The following is a 17,705-nucleotide window of genomic DNA, read 5'->3' on the forward strand; positions in this document are numbered from 1 at the left end:
GTCTCGGCCATGTGGGAGGTGGTAGGAAGAGTGTCCCCAGGAAGAAGTGGTCCGTAGGAGGGCCCTGAAGGGGCAGGGACCGAGTGTCGCGGGGCTGGAGGCCTCACCCCATTTCTGGGCATTGACCTTGGGTAAGGATTTGACAGGCACATCTGTGCTTGGGTGTGGTGACTATCCATTCACCCCTGTGTGTGGACATCTCAGTCACAAACGTCCCCCGCTTCATGGATACTCAGAGTCTCTCCTGATCCTCAGAACTGCCAGGCTGATGAGGGTGTGGGAATGGGCTCTGCAGTAGGACAGGCAGGGCGCCTTCCCCTGAGCACCAATTTACTTTCCCCGTGTGACCTTGGGCCAGTCACTTCTACCTTCGGAGCCTCAGTGTCCACATCTGGAAAATGGGGACAAGAATGCCTTTGTGGAAGGGCTGCCAGGAGAAGGATGTGAGATCATGCCACCTGCACAGTAACCCACCCCTAGAAACCATTCCTTCCTAATCTCCATGCAGGGACAGCTGTTGTTTACCGAGCACTTAGAAACCATGCCCTGAGGTGGATGTCATCATTCCTGTGTGACTGGTTGGGAAAAGGAGGCTCAGAGAGGGTAACTTTGGTCATACAGGTTGAGCATCCCTAATTCAAAAATCTGAAACTTGAAATGGTCCAAAATCGGAAACTTTTGAGCACTGATATGATGCCACAGTGGAAAATTCTACATCTGACATACTTGCTTTTTTTTCTTTTTCTCTTTTTTTTTTTTTTTTTGAGTCTTACTCTGTCACCCAGGCTGGAGTACAGTGGAGCAACCATAGCTCACTGCAGCCTTGAACTCCTGGGCTCAAGTGTTCCTCTTGCCTCAGTCATGCAAGTAGCTGAGACTACAAATGTGCACCACCACACCCAGCTACTTTTTTTGTGTGTGCATGGAGATGAGGTTTTGCCATGTTGCCCAGGCTGGTCTGGAACTCCTGGGCTCAAGCGATCCTGTCTCAGCCTCCCAAAGTGCTAGGATCATAGGCATGAGCCACTGCACTTGATCTACTTTGTTTTTTTTTTTTTTCAGGCAAGGTCTCACTCTGTTGCTCAGGCTGAGTGTAGTGGAGTGATCTTGACTCACTGCAACCCCCTGGGTTTAAGCAACTTTCCTGCCTCAGCCTCCTGAGTAGCTGGGATTACAGGTGCACACCACTGTGCCCGGCTAATTTTTATACTTTTTTTTTTTTAAGACCAAGTCTCTTTCTGTCACCCAGGCTTGAGTGCAACGGCATGATCTCTGCTCACTGCAGCCTCCACTTCCCGGGTTCAAGCAATTCTCTCACCTCAGCCTCCTGAGTAGCTGGGATTACAGGGGCACACCACCATGCCTGGCTAAGTTTTGTACTTTTAGAAGAGACAGGGTTTCACCATGTTGGCCAGGCTGGTCTAACTCCTGACCTCAACTGATCCACCCGCCTTGGCCTCCCAAAGTGCTGGGATTACAGGCGTAAGCCACTGCCCCTGGCTAATTTTTGTATTTTTTGTAGATATAGGGTTTCACCAATTTTCCCAGGCTGGTCTCGAACTCCTGAGCCCAGGTGATTCATCCACTTTGGCCTCCCAAAGTGCTGGGATTACAGGTGTGAGTCGCCATGTTAGGCCCCCTACTTTGCTTTCTGATGGTTCAAGGTACACAGAGTTTTTTTCTGCTCAAAATTATTTAAAATATTGTATAAAATTACATTTAGTCTATGTATACAAAGTGTGTGAAACATAAATTTTGAATTTGAAATGTGAAATTTTGAATTAGAAACATTTAGTATGTGAAACACGAATTTTGCATTTAGATTTAGGTCCTGTCTCTAAGACATCTCGTTATGTACACGCAAATATGACAAACCATGAAAAAATCTGAAATCTGAAACTTCTGGTCCCAAGCACTTCAAATGGAGGATACTCAGACTTGCAGCACCTCCCCTCCCATGCCGTGTGCCTCCCCATCCCTCCCAGGTGCTCATTTCCCAGCCGGCAGCCTCCCGTCCCTTGGCTAGGGCTTCCCAAGTCAGAGTCACCATCTTGCTGCCACCAGAGCCCTGCCTTATGTTCACAGCCAGCAAGAGGCAGAGTCTGGAGGTGGGCTCGGTGCCTTTCTTTTTTTTTTTTGAGACAGAGTCTCACTCTGTTGCCCAGGCTGGAGTGTAATGGCATGATCTTGGCCCACTGCAACCTCTTCCTCCCAGGTTCAAGTAATTCTCCTGCCTCAGCCACCCGAGTAGCTAGGACTACAGGCGACCACCACTGTGCCCGGCTAATTTTTGTATATTCAGTAGAGTCGGGGTTTCACCATGTTTGGCCAGGCTGTCTTGAACTCCTGACCTCAGGTGATCCTCCTGCCTCGGCCTCCCAAAGTGCTGGGATTGCAGGGGTGAGCCACTGTGCCCAGCCTCAGTGCTTTTTCTATGGGCCCCTGTCACTGGCTAGAATTCAGGCAGACCAGGGAGGCCAGGCCCCAGCTGCTGCCATGCAAGAGGCGAGCTGGAGCATTAGAGCTTGCATTGGGGAATTAGCAGTATCTGTGACATTCTGACATGGGACATCAGGAATGTGGAATGTCCCCTAGTAAGCATGTGCCTGCCAAGGACGCTGGCAGGGAGGGGGTGCAGGGTGGACAGCTGGGCCCCTTCAGGCCCTCAGGACCAACCAGGCAGCAGCTGGCCCTGTCACTCTGAGTGACCCGGGTCTGGTCTCCAATGTGCATATGGCCTTCTGGAAACCTGGGGTTCAGCCTAGCTCCTTCCTGGAGCCCCATTCTTGTGACCCTGGACCTCAGTTTTTCCACCATTAAAAAGAAAGCATACTCTTTATCCAGCGAGGCTGTGGCAGGGGAGAGTGTTCTGGTTGAGCCTGGCACTGCAGCAGGGGCACGGTGGAAACATGGAAAATGGGGCTGTTGTTCCACATTCCCTTAGAATAGCATCCTCACACACTATTCTAATGTCCCAATCCTCGCCTTCCCAAGGTCAGGTCCAAGGGATCTGCTTCTCCTGTGATTGGCTGGACAGGTAGACACAGTCAATGAACAGTGACCCTACATGTATAGACCCTATATATATAGTCTCCTAATGGGAGACTCTACATTGAAGAGTGGGGCTCAGTCAGAATGTTTGGGGCTTGGGAACTTTGGGAGACCAAAGAGGATGGCTGGAGGCCTGGAGTTTGAGATCAGCTTGGACAACATAGCAAAACCCTATCTTGACAAAAAATAAAAAACAATTACCCATGTGTGGTGGCATGCACCTGTAGTCCTAGGCACTCGGCAGGCTGAGGTGGGAGGATTGCTTGAGTCCAGGAGTTTGAGGCAGCAGGGAGCCGTGATCACGGCGTCATTGCATTCCAGTCTGGGCAATCAAAAGAAAGAAAGAGAAAAAGAGAGATTGAAAAAAAAAAGAGAGAGAGATTGAGTAAGAGAGAGAGAGAGAGAAAGGAAAGAAAGAAAGAAGGAAAGGGAGAGAAGGAAAGAAGGAAGGAAGGACAGGGAGAGAGAGAAGAAAGACTCATGTTCCTTCATTTGGAAAAGAAAAGAAAGACAGAGAGACAAAAGAGAGACAAAGAGAGAAAGTAAGAGAGAGGGGAGGGAAGGAAGGAAGAAAGGAAGGAAAGAAGGGAGGAAGAAAGGGAGGGAGGGAGTCTGGGGGCTTTCGGGAGTTAGTGGGGGTCTTTGAGTGCAGGAGGGAGCATAAGCCCAGGCTGCTTTTGGAAGCTGCCTCTGGAGCCACTGGCAGGGGAGGGAGCAAAAGGGAGGCTGGAGATCTAGAGCTGGGAGTGGGCACTCAGGGACACAAAGGCCCCAGCACCAGCTCCCAGGAAAGCACTGCAGCCCAACCCATGGGCATCTGCATCACACCCTCCCCTAAGCCTATGTGCATCTACACTGTGCTTCATCCTAAACACTACGCCCCAGGTTGCAGGCGGGACAGGCGCACCCTACTCATGGGCAAAGACAGTGATCATCAGAGAGGTGGCAGTGCTGGCCTCAGGAGTCACGGCTAGACCCTGGAAGTGCATTAGGGAATAGGATTCTTTTTTTTTTTTGAAACTGAGCCTTGTTCTGTCACCCAGACTAGGGTGCAGTGACACAATCTCGGCTCACTGCAACCTCTGGCTCCCGGGTTCAAATGAATCTCCTGCCTCAGCCTCCTGAGTAGCTGGGACTACAGGCACACACCACCATGCCCCCGCTAATTTTTATATTTCTAGTAGAGACGGGGTTTCACCACATTGGCCAGGCTGGTCTGGAACTCCTGACCTCAGGTGATCTGTTCGCCTCAGCCTCCAAAAGCGCTGCGAGTACAGACTTGAGCCACCACGCCCAGCCTGAAACAGGGTTCTTGAGTAAAAGGAAGTGGTCAGGTGACTCCCTGGTTCCTGCCTTGCAGAAAGTGCAGTTTTGGGGGTAAGATGAGTAGTTCTGTTTGGGATGCTGTCAGCCTACAGTGAGAGGTATGGGGAGCCCAGAGTGGGGACACACAATCATGAGCTGCTGCTCAGTCTTTCGAGGAGGCCCTAGGTTGAGGACCCAGCCTCAAATTCCTATATGTAACTCCTCTGACCACATATCTGTTTTCAGCCACCACTCCCTGTGAGCCCATGGGGGCAATCCAGGTGGCCTTCATAAAGGCTGTCCTGGTTGGGTAGTCCTGTCCCAGCCTGAGGCCTGTAGGAAAAGTTCAGGAGAGTGCCAAGCACTGGGTCAGACACCATGCCTGGGCCCCCCCATGGCCCACTCAAGGTTCAGGGGCTGGGGAGTAGCAGTACATGCCAGGATGGGGCCAGGGAAAGTTCTAGGCTCAGAGCCCTGAGAAGCTGCTCCCTCTGAGGAGCTCTGAGAACAGGGCTGTGACAGCTCACCAGTGGAGGACCAGGCAGGCAGGGACAGCTGCAGCCCAGGCGGGCGGCAACCAGCTGCTGCCTGGGAGACTGGCCAGAGCGGGGCAGGCACCGCCCCCACGAGCCCCCAGCCTGAGCCTGCAGAGCGTGGGAGCAGGCCATGGCCTGAGGCTGGGTTTCAGGTTTTCACGCTGTGTTAATGGTCAGCTTGGTTAATGCTGAGCAGATGGGGGAGGGGGGCTGCCAGCTCCCTTGGGGACAGCTGCAGGGCACACATGCATGCACACGCATATGCAGAGGGTACAGGAGTTGCACTATGGATGGTGCAATGCACTCAGCCCATTAACACTCATTCTCTCTTGTCACAGACACAAGATGTTGCTGGTGGGACAGACGGACCCAGGCAGGCCCACACTGGCTCCTGGGGCAGCTGGAGGTGGCAGAGCTGATAGCCTGGCCCAGGGCCCTCAGTCCTCATCCCACAGGCAGAACTTTCTGCTGGGGGGATCCCTCCCCTCCATGTTGCTCAGAGAAGACCCAGGCACACAGAACTTATTTCAAAAAAATAATTTATAAAAGGCCATTTGCTTCTGTTTTTGGCAGGCTTCCAGCTTCTCGGTTCAGGGGCCAATGTTCCGTCAAGATGCTGGGGCAAGCAGCAGCAAGGGGAGGTGTGGGGAAAGGGGGTCAGAGGCCCAGAACCTCCTGCTGGTGTTGGGAGGCAGGAGGTTTAGCATAGCAGCTTCCAGCCAGGCTTAGCCAAACCCGAGATGGGGACCGAGCGCCAAGGTCCAAGAGGCTGAGAAGAACCCTGACATTCAGGCCATCAGGACACAGGCACTGCCACTCCAAGGGCAAGGGCAAGGGCAAGGCCTTGAGACTTGAGTTGAGCTGTAGGTTGGAAACCCAAGGCCAGAGCAGGAAGCCTTTACGAACCCCACCACCAAGGAGGGATCTACCCAAAGCAGAACCAGAAACCTGTGACAGCACCCTGGGGTCAGGAGCCCCGTGCTGCCAAGGTCAAGCACTGCACCAGGCTGTGGCTGAGCCCCAAGGCCCAAGGCCACTAGCCTATGTGCCCACACAGCCTTGAGCTCATGTCTGCACTTCAGGGAAGGGGAAGGAGCTGGATCCCAATGGCAGGGGGTCATGGCTGAAGACAGAATCGCTGGAGGAGCAGGTGCTGCTGGCATCCCCACCCGAGGGGGAGTAGGGTCCAAAGGTCAGGCGGAGGTCAAGGTACTGTGGGGAATATAGCTGGTCAGCCTCTGCAGCACCCAGGATGGGCAGGGCGCATGTCCACACAGTCAGGCCAGGCCTTGAGGCCTGGAGGGGAGCAGGCAGAGGGAGGTGGTGGGTGGGAGGGGAATGTACCTCCTCAGAGACGGCCAGCAAGACCTTGTCCAGTGCCTCCACCAGCTGCTTGAAGGTGGGCCTCTGGGAGGGTGCAGCGTGCCAGCACTCACGCATCAGCCCGTACCTAGGAGAGGTGGGGTGGAGGGTCACAGGGAGCCTCAGGCTTTGTGGGAGAAGGGGAGGACTGGGGAGTTGTCTGAGTGGGGAGTTTGATGAGGGATAGGCAGGGTCATCAGTGGAAGCCAGGCCAAGATGCTCCACTAGGAGGAGGGGGTGGAGGGAGGGGAGGAGGAAGAGAAGGGGGAAGAGAGAGGAAGGAGGAGGGGGAAGGAGGGGGGAGGAGGGAAGCGCGGAGGAGAAGGAGGAGAAAGAGGAGGAAGAGTAGTGCTGTCCTCCTGGCTGGGGCAAACCCTGAGGCCATGGTCAGGGCGAAGGAGGAGGATTGGAAAGTTGGCGGCAGGGGCAGGATAAGGCCTCACAGTTCTGGGGGGCAATGTGGGGGCCGGTCCATCCGATGTCCCTCACGCAGCAGTGAGAACAGCTCCTCCACTGGGATGCCAGGGTATGGGGAGCCCCCGAGGGTGAAGATCTCCCACAGCAGGATCCCAAAAGACCACCTGGAGACAGGGCCAGGGCTCAGTGGGGCTCAGCGTCCTCCCTACAACCAAGGTTAGGATGGAGGAACCCCACAGGTACAACCCACCACAGCTGGTGAGGAATGGACTCCCCCGAGGCTGGTCCCACTCGGGTCCCAGGCCAAATCTGAAGGAGCCCTTGAGCACCTGACTCCTGGGGCCATGTGACTGGGCAGTGTTTTGCCCTTTTTCTGGGGTAGGACAGTAACGGCTGGCAGGACTCACACGTCACTCTGGTGTGTGTACACTCGGTCAAACAAGGCCTCGGGCGCCATCCACTTAACAGGCAGGCGGCCCTGGAGAGGAGCGGAGGCCTCAGTACAGAGTCCCACAGGTCCCCAAGCCTGCCAGCCCCAGGCCCAGCCCTATCTCTACCCCCATCCAGTTCTGCCCATCTCCCTCACATTGCTGGTTTTCTTATAGTAGTCAATGTGGTGGACACCCCGGGCCAGCCCAAAGTCAGCAATCTTCATCACATTGTCCTCGGTCACCAGCACATTGCGGGCAGCCAGGTCCCGGTGGATACACTGCGGGGGAGGAAGAGTTTGCGTGCAACAGGACTCCTGGATGGGAGCTGAGCACACACCACCCACCAGCAGGCCTGGGGGAAGGGGCCCTCCACCCACTTTACAGATAGAGGTTGAGGTTTAGAAAGGGGGAGCACCCACTCCTGCATCCCTTCTCCCCTCTCCGAGCCTATGGGCGAGGCAAGTGTGAGGAACAAGTGGGGAATTTGGGAAGGTGTGAAAGCTTGGGGACATTGAGGTGGGGTAATGAAAAAGAGCAGAGAGGGAGAAGCTGGGGACATTTAATGCCACAGGCCTAAGAGTGGAGATGGAGAGATTGACAGAGGCCCAGAGCCCCACCGCCTATACCTTCCGAGACTCCAGATACTGCATGCCTCGGGCCACCTGGTAGGCGCAGGAGACCAGGACTGGGAAGGACAGTGGCCCCTCACTGCTTCGAGGACCGTCAGGGCTGAGGTCGGGGCCTGGGGGGCGCCGGGCCCGCAGGAACTCCCGCAGGTTTCCCTTGGCGGCGCACTCTACGATCACATACAGGGGCCCTACGGAGGGAGTGCACGGAGAGGCTGCCAAAGCTGTGGCTCTGAGCCCTAATGGCCCATGCCACCAGCCCCGCCTCTGCCCCACCTTCCTGGGTGCAGACACCCAGCAGGTTGATGATGTTCTTGTGTCGGCCAATCAGCTTCATCACCTCCATCTCTGAGACCAGGTCTGCCAAGTCCTTGTCAGAAGCATTGCCTGCAAAGGCAGCAGACGGGGTGAAGAAGCTGCCCTCCAACTACATGAGGGAGACTGCAGAGGCAGGGCCAGGACAAGGAGCACTGGACCTAGGGGTCACCTAGGCCACAATCCTTGCTAGGCTGTGTGGCCTTGAAAAAGTCTCCTAGCATCTCTGAATTTCAGGGTCGTCTTGTGGGAAATGGAGCAGTGGTTCACACCCTACCTGTCACAGCAGTTTCAAGGATGCCATTTTATCAAGGATATAAGAGGCAGGCCTAGGGCCGGGTGCAGTGGCTCACACCTGTAATCTCAGCACTTTGGGAGGCTGAGGCAGGTGGATCACGAGGTCAGGAGTTCGAGACCAGCCTGACCAACATGGTGAAACCCTGACCCTACTAAAAATAGAAAAATTAGCTGGGCATGGTGGTGCATGCCTGTAGCTACTCAGGAGGCTGAGGCAGGAGAATTGCTTGAACCCAGGAGGCAGAGGTTGCAGTGAGCTGAGATCATACCGCTGCACTCCAGCCTGGGGGACAGAGAGAGATTCCATCTCAAAAAAAAAAAGGCAGGTCCTCCAGTGGGCAGGTCCAGGAAACAGGAGAGAGGGAAGAGCTTGGAGCAGGAAGCAAGCTGCCTCTGGAGGGGCTGGCAGTAGTCTCTGCATGGGGTCAAAGTTCCTGCATGTGGAAAGCAGGTTGGCGCCCTGGGGTCTGTTTGACCAGGGCCTGGCATCCAACTGGCCTGGAATTCAGGAAGCTATTGGCAGGCAGGGTGTAGCCAGGGGAGCTTGGGAAGAAGGCTGCTCTGGCTTCTCTGGCTAGACCCTTGGGGCTGAACTGTGGCCCTGGGCCAATGACATAACACCCCCCACCCACACACGCCAATCTCACCATGCACATTTCTCAATCCCTGCCTCCCAGGGAACACCAGGTGGCCCCAGCTGTGTAGAGAGGAGGGGAGGAGCAGAAGAGGAGTTGAGGGCATTCTTGCAGAGGGGGCTGGGGAACTGGAACAAGAGGCCCTGATGGGCAGCATGCAAGACTGCTCTGCAAGAGCACCCTGGGGCTGGACTGGGTGCAAGCAGAAGGGCTGTCCTCCTACAGCAGTGGACGCAGGGGATACACCTAGAGAGGATCTAAGGGAAGCTAAGCGTGTGTCTGGGGGGAACCATGGAGAAGGAGGTAGAGGGCCTGTGAGGCTGACAAGGAGATGTGAAGTCAAGGCTGACACAGACCAATGCTGACAGGGGATATCAAGCCTGTCACACCAAATTCTTATCATCATCGCCACCCCAGTGGTGATTTATTGGGCCTTGACTGTAAGCCAGGCATTTTCCCCAATTCTTGAGCTGGGAGATAGGGACCATTATTTACTCTACATGACACGAGGGGAAACTGAGGGTCAGAAGTCACTTGCCAGGGTCAGGAGTGGAGTTGAATTGCAGGCTTAAGGGTGGGATCCTGCAGCCTCTCCCAGCTCCAAGGTTCACCTGGTAGCACCGTGAGCCCCAGTGCCATAGCACCGCCTCCAGGCTGTCACATTCACCTTTTATTTTTCTTTTCTCTCTCTTTTTTTTTTTTTTTTTTTGAGACGGAGTCTCCCTCTGTTGCCCGGGCTGGAGTGCAATGGCATGGTCTCAGCTCACTGCAACCTCTGCCTCCTGGGTTTAAGTGATTCTCCTGCCTCAGCCTCCAGAGTAGCTGGGATTACAGGTGACCACCACCACGCCTGGCTAATTTTTTTGTTTTTTTGAGACAGTCTCGCTCTGTCACCAGGTTGGAGTGCAGTGGCGTGATCTTGGGTCTCTACAACTTCTGCCTTCCAGGCTCAAATGATTCTACTGCATCAACCTCCCGAGTAGCTGAAACTACAGGTGTGTGCCACCATGCCCAGCTAATTTTTGTATATTTAGTAGAGACAGGATTTCATCATGTTGGCCAGGATGGTCTTGATCTCTTGACCTCATGATCCATCTGCCTCAGCCTCCCAAAGTGCTGGGATTACAGGCGTGAGCCACTGTGCCTGGCCTAAAATTTTTCTGTTTCTAGTAGAGATGTGCTGGTCTCAAACTCCTGACTTCGTGATCCGCCCGCCTCAGCCTCCAAAAATGCTGGAATTACAAAGACATGAGCCATTGCGTCTGGCCTATTTTTATTTATTTATTTTTAGAAAGGGTCTCACTCTGTTGCCCAGGGTGGAATACTGTGACTTGATCATGGCTCATTGCAACCTCCAACTCCTGGATTCAAAGGATCCTCCTGCCTCAGCCTTCCTAGCAGCTGGGACTAAAGGTACATACCGCTACACTCAGCTAATTTTCTTACTCTTTTTGTAGAGATGGAGTCTCACCATATTGCCCAGGCTACCTCAAACTCCTGGATTCAAGCAATCCTCCTCCTACCTTGGCCTCCCAAAGGGCTGACATTACAGGTGTGAGTCACTGCACCCAGCCACACTCACCTTTGAGCATCTTGACGGCCACAGTGCTGGCTTGGTCAGGTTGGGCAGGGTCCATGCCAAAGGCCTCTGCACATATTACCTGCCCAAAGCAGCCCTCGCCCAGGGGCTTCCCAAGCACCAGCCTGGAGATGGAGAGAGTGCATGCCTCAGACCTCCGAATCACTCCTGATAAGGGTGGGTTGCAACCCAGCGCCCGTGTCCCCGCCCCCACACAGCTCAGCGCACCTGTCCCGGGGGAACTCCCATAGTGGGTCGAGAGGTAGGTCTAGACTCACGGGGCCGGCGAGCAAGGCAGGGCCGTTGGAGGAGAGACGTACACCTCGCACCAGGGATAAGCTTGACTTGCCGGAGGAGCCTGACTCCAGGGAGAACTGCAAAGTGGGAGACTTGGTTCTGCCTGCTAGAGTCAGGCTGCAACACACAAGGTGGGGGATGCGCCCAATACCTGTCGGGCCAGAGGGAAGCGGGACAACTTCTGCACAGTGGCAGGCTGGCGGGGGTGCCGGCCGTGGAGTGCCTGCCCTCGATACAGCCCAGCTAGCAGCAGGAGTACAGCCAAGGCCAGGGAGCCCGACACGTACAGGATGATGTCCGTATACCTGGCCTCAGGCACTGCTGCAGTCCACGTGAGGTCCTCCTCTGCCCTCGCACATGAATACACACAGACAGACAAACGGGTCAGTGGCGAGACTGGCCGTCCCATGCGCCCCACTCAGGCCTTCCCAGCTCCCAACATGCATGGGGACACAAACGGAGGAAGGTGTAGTTATGCCCAGTCCCAGGTTCCCATACCTCAGCAGAGGGTCACATGGACAGCCACATGTAGAGAGGGGGTGTCATACAGCTCAAAAACACAAATCCACACACTGCCTCACAGGCCAGACCCCACAGACCAATAGAGACTGACCACCGGACAGGCCACGTCCCCCATGGCTGGACCAGAGGGGCACCTTGCAGCATCTCCTGGTCCCTCAGGTGCTCACCTGGCAGCACCGTGAGCCAGGCCGACTGGTAGGAGAGGCCGATGGAATTGCCTGCGAGGCAGGTGTACTCGCCTGCGTCCTCGGCTGACACGTTCCGCAGGTACAGGACCTCCACCTCTGAGCTATTGATGTCTGCAGTCTGGGGAGGGGGACATATTCTGGGGTCACAGCAGGGCCTGGGGCCACACAGAGGCCAAGATGGAAGCTGGGGACCCCCCAACCCCAGGTGGGAGAAGAGTGGGACCCAGGCTGTAGCAGGGACTGTACCTTTAGAACTTGCACATAGGGGAAGCCGTCGGCCCCAAAGCTGCTGCCATTGATGACAATGTGCTTCAGCCACTGGATGTGGGGCTGGGCATCACTGTATACCTTGCACAGCAGCTCCACATCACTGCCTACCACGGCTGTGGTGTTAGCCGGGAGCCCAGCCTGCAGGATGGGCCGGTGTGGGGACCGCTCTGGGGACCAGGCGAGGTGGTCAGCCCTGATTACCAGCACCCATAGAAGCACCCTGTTTGTCTCCCTCCAGCCTTCCTCAAGTTCAAGGGAAGGACCTTTCTGCAGCTTATTGTCCTGATTACCCTGCTTAAACCTTCCCTGGCTCCCCATTGCTTCGGGTCAAGGATGACATCTCAGCCTAGCATTCAAAACCCTCCACCACCTGGCTTTCCACATAAATGCCACGCCCTAGGTATATGCTGGACTGCAAGTGCAGGGCGTTCGTTATACTTAGGCCCTCAGCTCAGGCTGCGCCCTCAGCCTGGATGTCCTTCTTGCTTTTCCTCTTAGCAGACCCCTGCTCATCCAGTGCCACACTAACTCCTGTGCTTTTCCCTGACCCACCTGGTCGCTGAGCTGCTTGACTCATCTGAGTCCATCCTGCCTGCCAAGCTAGGCCCCACCAGAGGGCACAACTGAGCCCAAGACAGTCAGGCCTCCCCAATTCCCTGCCCCATGCTCACCCAGCACATCTAGCAGGTAGCTGTATTGGATGCTGCCCACAGAGTTCTCCACCAGGCAGGTGTATGTGCCGCGGTCCGAGGGCACCACACTCTCCATCACAAGGCTCCAGTGCTGATGGCGCAGCTGCAGACAGAGGGAGTGTGCCCATGGGACCACCAGACCACATCCACCAAGGGGGGCCAGGGGACCAGGAGCCTAGATCCTCATCCTGCCCATAGGGCTTTTCTCAAGCTCTCTAGGCCCCGAGGACATCAGGCCCAGGCCAAGGACTATGGGACAAAGGAGAAGGCTCCCCAAAGTCCTGAGCCTTGGGTCTTTTGAGTTTTAGCTCTCCCTCTCCCTATCTGTGCCACTCTAAGCCAGCCCTTGCCTTCTCTGAGACTCAGTTGCCTCATGATAGCATGGAGCTGACTCAGTAGGGTCTCATCAAGATGATGAGATGCTAAGGCTTATTGATACCATACCAGTCAGTGATTCTTCTTACTTTATAAATGGAGTTGCTGAGGCTGAGAGGTTAAGTCACTTGTCAGAGAGTGGCAGAAGAGGAACTTGAACCAGAGCTCGCCAAGTCCACAGTCTAGGGCTCCTTCTGGGGTCCCACACTCACCCGAATGCCTCCAATGCGATTCTCCCCATGAAAGGCCTGTCCATCCTTAAGCCAGCGGATGGTGGGTGTGGGGTTGCCTGCAGCTGGACAGCGGAACTTGACGGTGTTCCCAGCAGGTACCGCATGCAGTTTCTTCTCCATGCGCTGGGGGTGTGTCCAGTAGGGTGCTGGGGTCGGGGGGAAGGCCCTTAGAATGACTGTGTTCCTACACAGGCCTCTTCTCAGTGACCAGATGAGCAGTGCGGATGCAAGTCCTTGAAGACTTATACTGACCTTGCTGGGGGTAAATATGCCCATTCGAGGAGTCCCTAAGGGATTTGGGGTCCTCATCATCATTGCTGGAGGTCAAGGAGTCTATATCAGGGAGAGAGGGAGGTGTCTGAGGTCCAAGAAGGGCAGGTCTCTCTTCCTAGGCATCCCTTAACTCACTGCTAGAGTCTCTTACCATCTATAACCAAGGTGAGATTCTGCAGGACGATCATGGAGCCTCGTGCCAGGCAGAGGTAGCGGCCAGCATCCTCAGGTAGGAAGCTGGCAATCTCTAGGCGGCCTCTCCAGCCCCGTACACGGCCAGCAGGTGCCAGGCGACTGCCCTCCTTGTACCAGAGGCCACCATGCTCAGCTTGCCCACAGCACAGCTGGACAGGCTGCCCAAGGGCTACTGTCAACTCCTGCTCTTGCTGCTCCAGGCTGGGAGCCAGGCAGGGCTCTGTGGGCAGAGGGCAGAGGTCAGCAGACCCTGCAGCCCCATCCGAGGCAGCCTCCTGCATAGAGAACATGCCGCACATGCAGGGCACAAGCACCTCACAATGCATGCTAGAGGGGCCAGCATCCTTGAAACTCACATTACCACATGCTGCGGATGCCACACCCAGGGCAAATGCCACACTCTTGGGGCATGTCACACACACAGCATTTAGTGCACATGCCACTGCCCAAGACACACATACACACATACACACACGCACACATGGCACATGCCATTGGTGCCACATACAGGGCTCATGCTACACCTCTGGGCATATCACACTCATAATGCATATACCACATGCTGCCTGGGCCTTCTAGGCCACACATCCAGTGCACAGCACACACACACACACACACACAGACACACACACACACGCACACACACACACACACACCCAGGCAAGGAGCTCACCAACTGCTCTGCATCCCAGCTCAGAGCCCTGCGCCCTGCAAGGCCAGTCCTCTCTCGCAGACACAGAGATAGATGGATGCTTGCTGGAAGCCAGGCACTGACTGAGTCTCAGTGATTGGGCCCTGCCCTGCTGCCACCTTCTCAGGGCCTGGGCAAGGATCCTTTCCAGCTTTACTCAGCCCAGCAGCCCCCTCCTGGTGCCCACTCTTCCCACCCCTGCCACCCTCTCCCACCTCAGAAGCCATACCCAGCTCCACTTCCTCAGAGGCCTCCAGGGACAAGGCTGGAGGCACAGGCACACTCAGCAGGAATCCCAACAGGGCCAACAGCAGCTGCATCTCCTTCCCACAGCTCTCAGGGACCCAGGCTGGACTTCCCAACAACTGCCTTCCTAAAACAGGGAGGGAGGGAGGGAAAAGAGCTGCTGCTACACGTGCACCTTTGCGGGTGCTTTTCCTTTATTTTGCAGACGAGGAAACCAAGACAGGAAGTGGTCAGCAGATGTGTCCAAGTCCCGGGCCAGGCTGTGGCAGTGCAGACTGGAACCAGCTCTGCTGTGGCCAGAGCCCAAGGCCTCCCCACAGTAGGTTGTGCAAGCGGGCTGGGCTGGGCTTCCTGCTCTCCTTGAGTCCTGCTGGGACCCTGGCACATGTTCACAGAAAGCAGTTTTGGGATTCTTTTCTCAGAGGGAAGTAGAGAATGGAGACTTATCTTCTGCATGCTCTTGGCACACATACTTTATTTCTTGCTGAATAAATGAACTGATGGCCAAAGAGCCAAAAAAGAAAGTGAAAAATAATACAATGCCAAACTTCAGCATCTGGATGTTATCTGATCTGATCCCTGCTCCTTACAGCATTACTGACATTTCCAGGGCTGGGTGCTCACAAGGCAGTGCCTTCTGTGGCAAGCAGGACCACATCCCTGGATACCCCTGCTTGTTATGCCCCAACTCCATCTGAGGCATGCATGGTTTTGTAAAGAATATAGACCCTAATTATCCATCCACTGGAGCCAAGTTCAAATCCTGACTCTTACCAACTTGTAACTCCTTGCCTCCATCCCTCTCTGGGCTACTATCCTCATAGGAATGCTTTGAGGATAAAAGACATAAGATAATGTGTGTTGGAACTGGGCACACAGAGTGTTGGAATGTTCTCCTCCCTATGCCTGGCTCTAGAACTGTTCACCTATTGCCCTGGCTCTGCCCTCAGCCAGTCGCCTCTGGTTCGGGCGCTGTTCCTGTCAGGCTGTGATGTACACATACCCCAGCCGGCTATCCTTTTCCAGATGCTACGAAGGACACTTTTGTTCCCCAAAATGGAATGCTCAGAACTGAGTCTCAGCTGAGACAAAGGAATATGGTGACCACTGTAGTCCTAGGGGGCTACAGGTGGCACCAGCCTCTCTGGATTTACCCTGTGTGGGAAGCCCATTACACCTCCTTCTCCTTGGTCACTGCCACCCCACATCCAGTCCATCTGGCTTCCCCTGCCCCTACTCAGGGCAGGTCATGGTCATCTCTTGCATGGGCCTTTGGAAACATCCTCTCCCGGGGCTCTTCAACCTTCATCTTCCAGCAGGGTTTTAAAAAACTTCAAGTCTGCCATGTTGTGCCCCCAGATTGCAAGCCCTTAATGGCTACCTGTTCCCAGCAGGATCCAGCTCAACATCCTAAGCTTCCCTCTCTACCACTGCCTATCTCTTTAGTCACATGGTCTGCCCCTTCAGGAGCCCTGAAACCACTGGCTTTCCAAACTGGGCACATGTGCTCTCTTGCCCATCCCTCTGTGCCCCTCATTCCTCTTCTCTACCTGCCTCAAGATACTTCTGTCTCTGAGCCCACCTCAACTCCCAAATCCATCCAATCAGCTCCTTGGTAAAACTCCCTACAAAGCTTGGCTTGGCAGGGAGGGCAGCTCTTTGGGTACACAGCTTGGGTTGGGAGTGGGTGGTGAGGCCCAGGAGTTGTATTCCCACCCAGGCTGCCCTGACGTCCGAGTTCTTAGTCGAGTCACCCGTGGCTGCTGACCGCTGACCGAACACCCGGCACGTGGGAACGGAGGGCCAGCCTTAGGCATCAGACAGTTCTGGCTTCTCATCCAGCCTCCTGCACATGCGCTGGAGGCTCCCGGGCAGTAAGTAACTGAAGCTTTCGGGGCCTTGGCTCCCTCATCTCTGCGCGGGCTCGAAGACACCTAGCGGCCGAGGGACAAGCGCGCTCGTCTTCCCCTACCCCTGCCGGGTCAGCCTTGGGGGAGGTGCAAATCAGCGGATCCCGAGGGTAGCTGCACAGGGCCTGCCCGCCCCCGCCTCGGTGGGCAATGAGTAACCAGCTCCGCGGCCTCGGTGCTCTTTGGACAGAACGGGACAAAAGGCCCTGTGTGCGCTGCGGGTTACTGATTTACCGCCCCCTCCACCTCCTGCCGCCCGGCGGACTCCCAGGTCCCCAGCGCCGGGAGGGGCAGTCCCCGCAGCCCTGCCGCCGCTCGCCCCCTGGCGGCTGGGAGCGCAGCCCGGGCTCGCAAGGGTTCCGGCTCACCTCGAGGCAGCGTGACTCCACGCCCGGCAAAGGGTCCAGCTTACCTGGCTCCTCCGCCGCCTCACTCCTAGCTTCAGCCCGCCGCGACCCCTGCACCCGGCAGGGTCCGCAGACAGCCTGAGCGCTCCTCCGCCAGGATCCAGGAATGTACCCGCGACGGCGGCGTGGCCGCGGGCGGCCCACCTCCTGCCCCGCCCCTCGGGCCCGCCCCTGGTTCCCCGCCCACCTCCTGCCACGCCCCCATCGGGCCCGTCCCGCCTGGATCAGCTCGAGCCGGAGCGAGGCGCCGCCAGGGGTGGCCCAGAGCCCCGCCCCCGACCCGGTCAGCCCACTCCCGGGACCCCGCCCCAGCCTATGCACACCCCCTACAAACGCTCCATTCAGGCTCCGCCTCTTTTGCCCTACCCAGGCCCCAGGCCAGGCTTCCAAATTCTAGTCCACTACCCAGCTCTGCTCCTTGCTCTTCATCCCTCAGGGAATGCCAGGCTTCCCCGTCTTCTGCGCAACCTTCGGTGTGATACTTAGAACACAAATCTGATTTGTGTCAACCACTCCCTTAACTTTTCCTATAGCTTCCCATAGCTCTTTATACATAGATTATTGCCATGACCCAAGTCTCCTGGCTCCTACTTTACAACCCCTGTGCAGTTTCACGTACCATTTCCTCTTCCTGGTATGGTTAATTTCATATTATTCTCAGTTCACTTCCTCCAGGAAGCCCTCTGAACTTGCAGGCTCCCCTGAGATGACTTCTCCACTGTGAGGATGGAGAAAGAAAACAGAGTGAAGTGGTTCACAGCACAGATTGCAGGGCTGGACATCATAGGCTCAAATCTCAGCACCATCACACAAGGCCTTGGTCTTCACTGTCTTTTCAGTAAAACAGGCAAA

The 17,705-nt window shown here is 55.8% G+C and overlaps 1 protein-coding gene across 4 annotated transcripts; it reads right to left on the reverse strand.

The window, feature by feature from the left end:
• Positions 1–5,414: 5,414 nt before the first annotated feature.
• Positions 5,415–16,933, reverse strand: FGFR4 (fibroblast growth factor receptor 4). 4 transcript variants are annotated; one of them, XM_035290641.3, is made up of 19 exons: positions 16,859–16,933; positions 16,291–16,470; positions 14,520–14,663; positions 13,556–13,819; positions 13,384–13,464; positions 13,111–13,277; positions 12,503–12,626; positions 11,808–11,998; positions 11,541–11,679; positions 11,003–11,196; positions 10,783–10,928; positions 10,558–10,679; positions 8,005–8,115; positions 7,729–7,919; positions 7,258–7,380; positions 7,079–7,149; positions 6,698–6,835; positions 6,237–6,342; positions 5,415–6,104 (listed from the first exon to the last, which is right to left on the reverse strand). In XM_035290641.3, exons 3-19 carry the CDS (start codon positions 14,608–14,610, stop codon positions 5,958–5,960), a joined length of 2,406 nt encoding a protein of 801 aa, XP_035146532.1. In that variant the 5' UTR covers positions 14,611–14,663; positions 16,291–16,470; positions 16,859–16,933; the 3' UTR covers positions 5,415–5,957. The 4 variants fall into 4 exon arrangements, with proteins under 4 accessions (XP_035146532.1, XP_035146531.1, XP_035146533.1 ...); XM_035290640.3 differs by having other exon boundaries at positions 16,253–16,470; XM_035290642.3 differs by lacking the exon at positions 16,291–16,470 and having other exon boundaries at positions 10,833–10,928; positions 11,157–11,196.
• Between the last annotated feature and the right edge of the window lie 772 nt (positions 16,934–17,705).

Source organism: Callithrix jacchus, chromosome 2 (genome assembly GCF_049354715.1).
Source record: "Callithrix jacchus isolate 240 chromosome 2, calJac240_pri, whole genome shotgun sequence".
Lineage (NCBI taxonomy): Eukaryota > Metazoa > Chordata > Mammalia > Primates > Cebidae > Callithrix > Callithrix jacchus.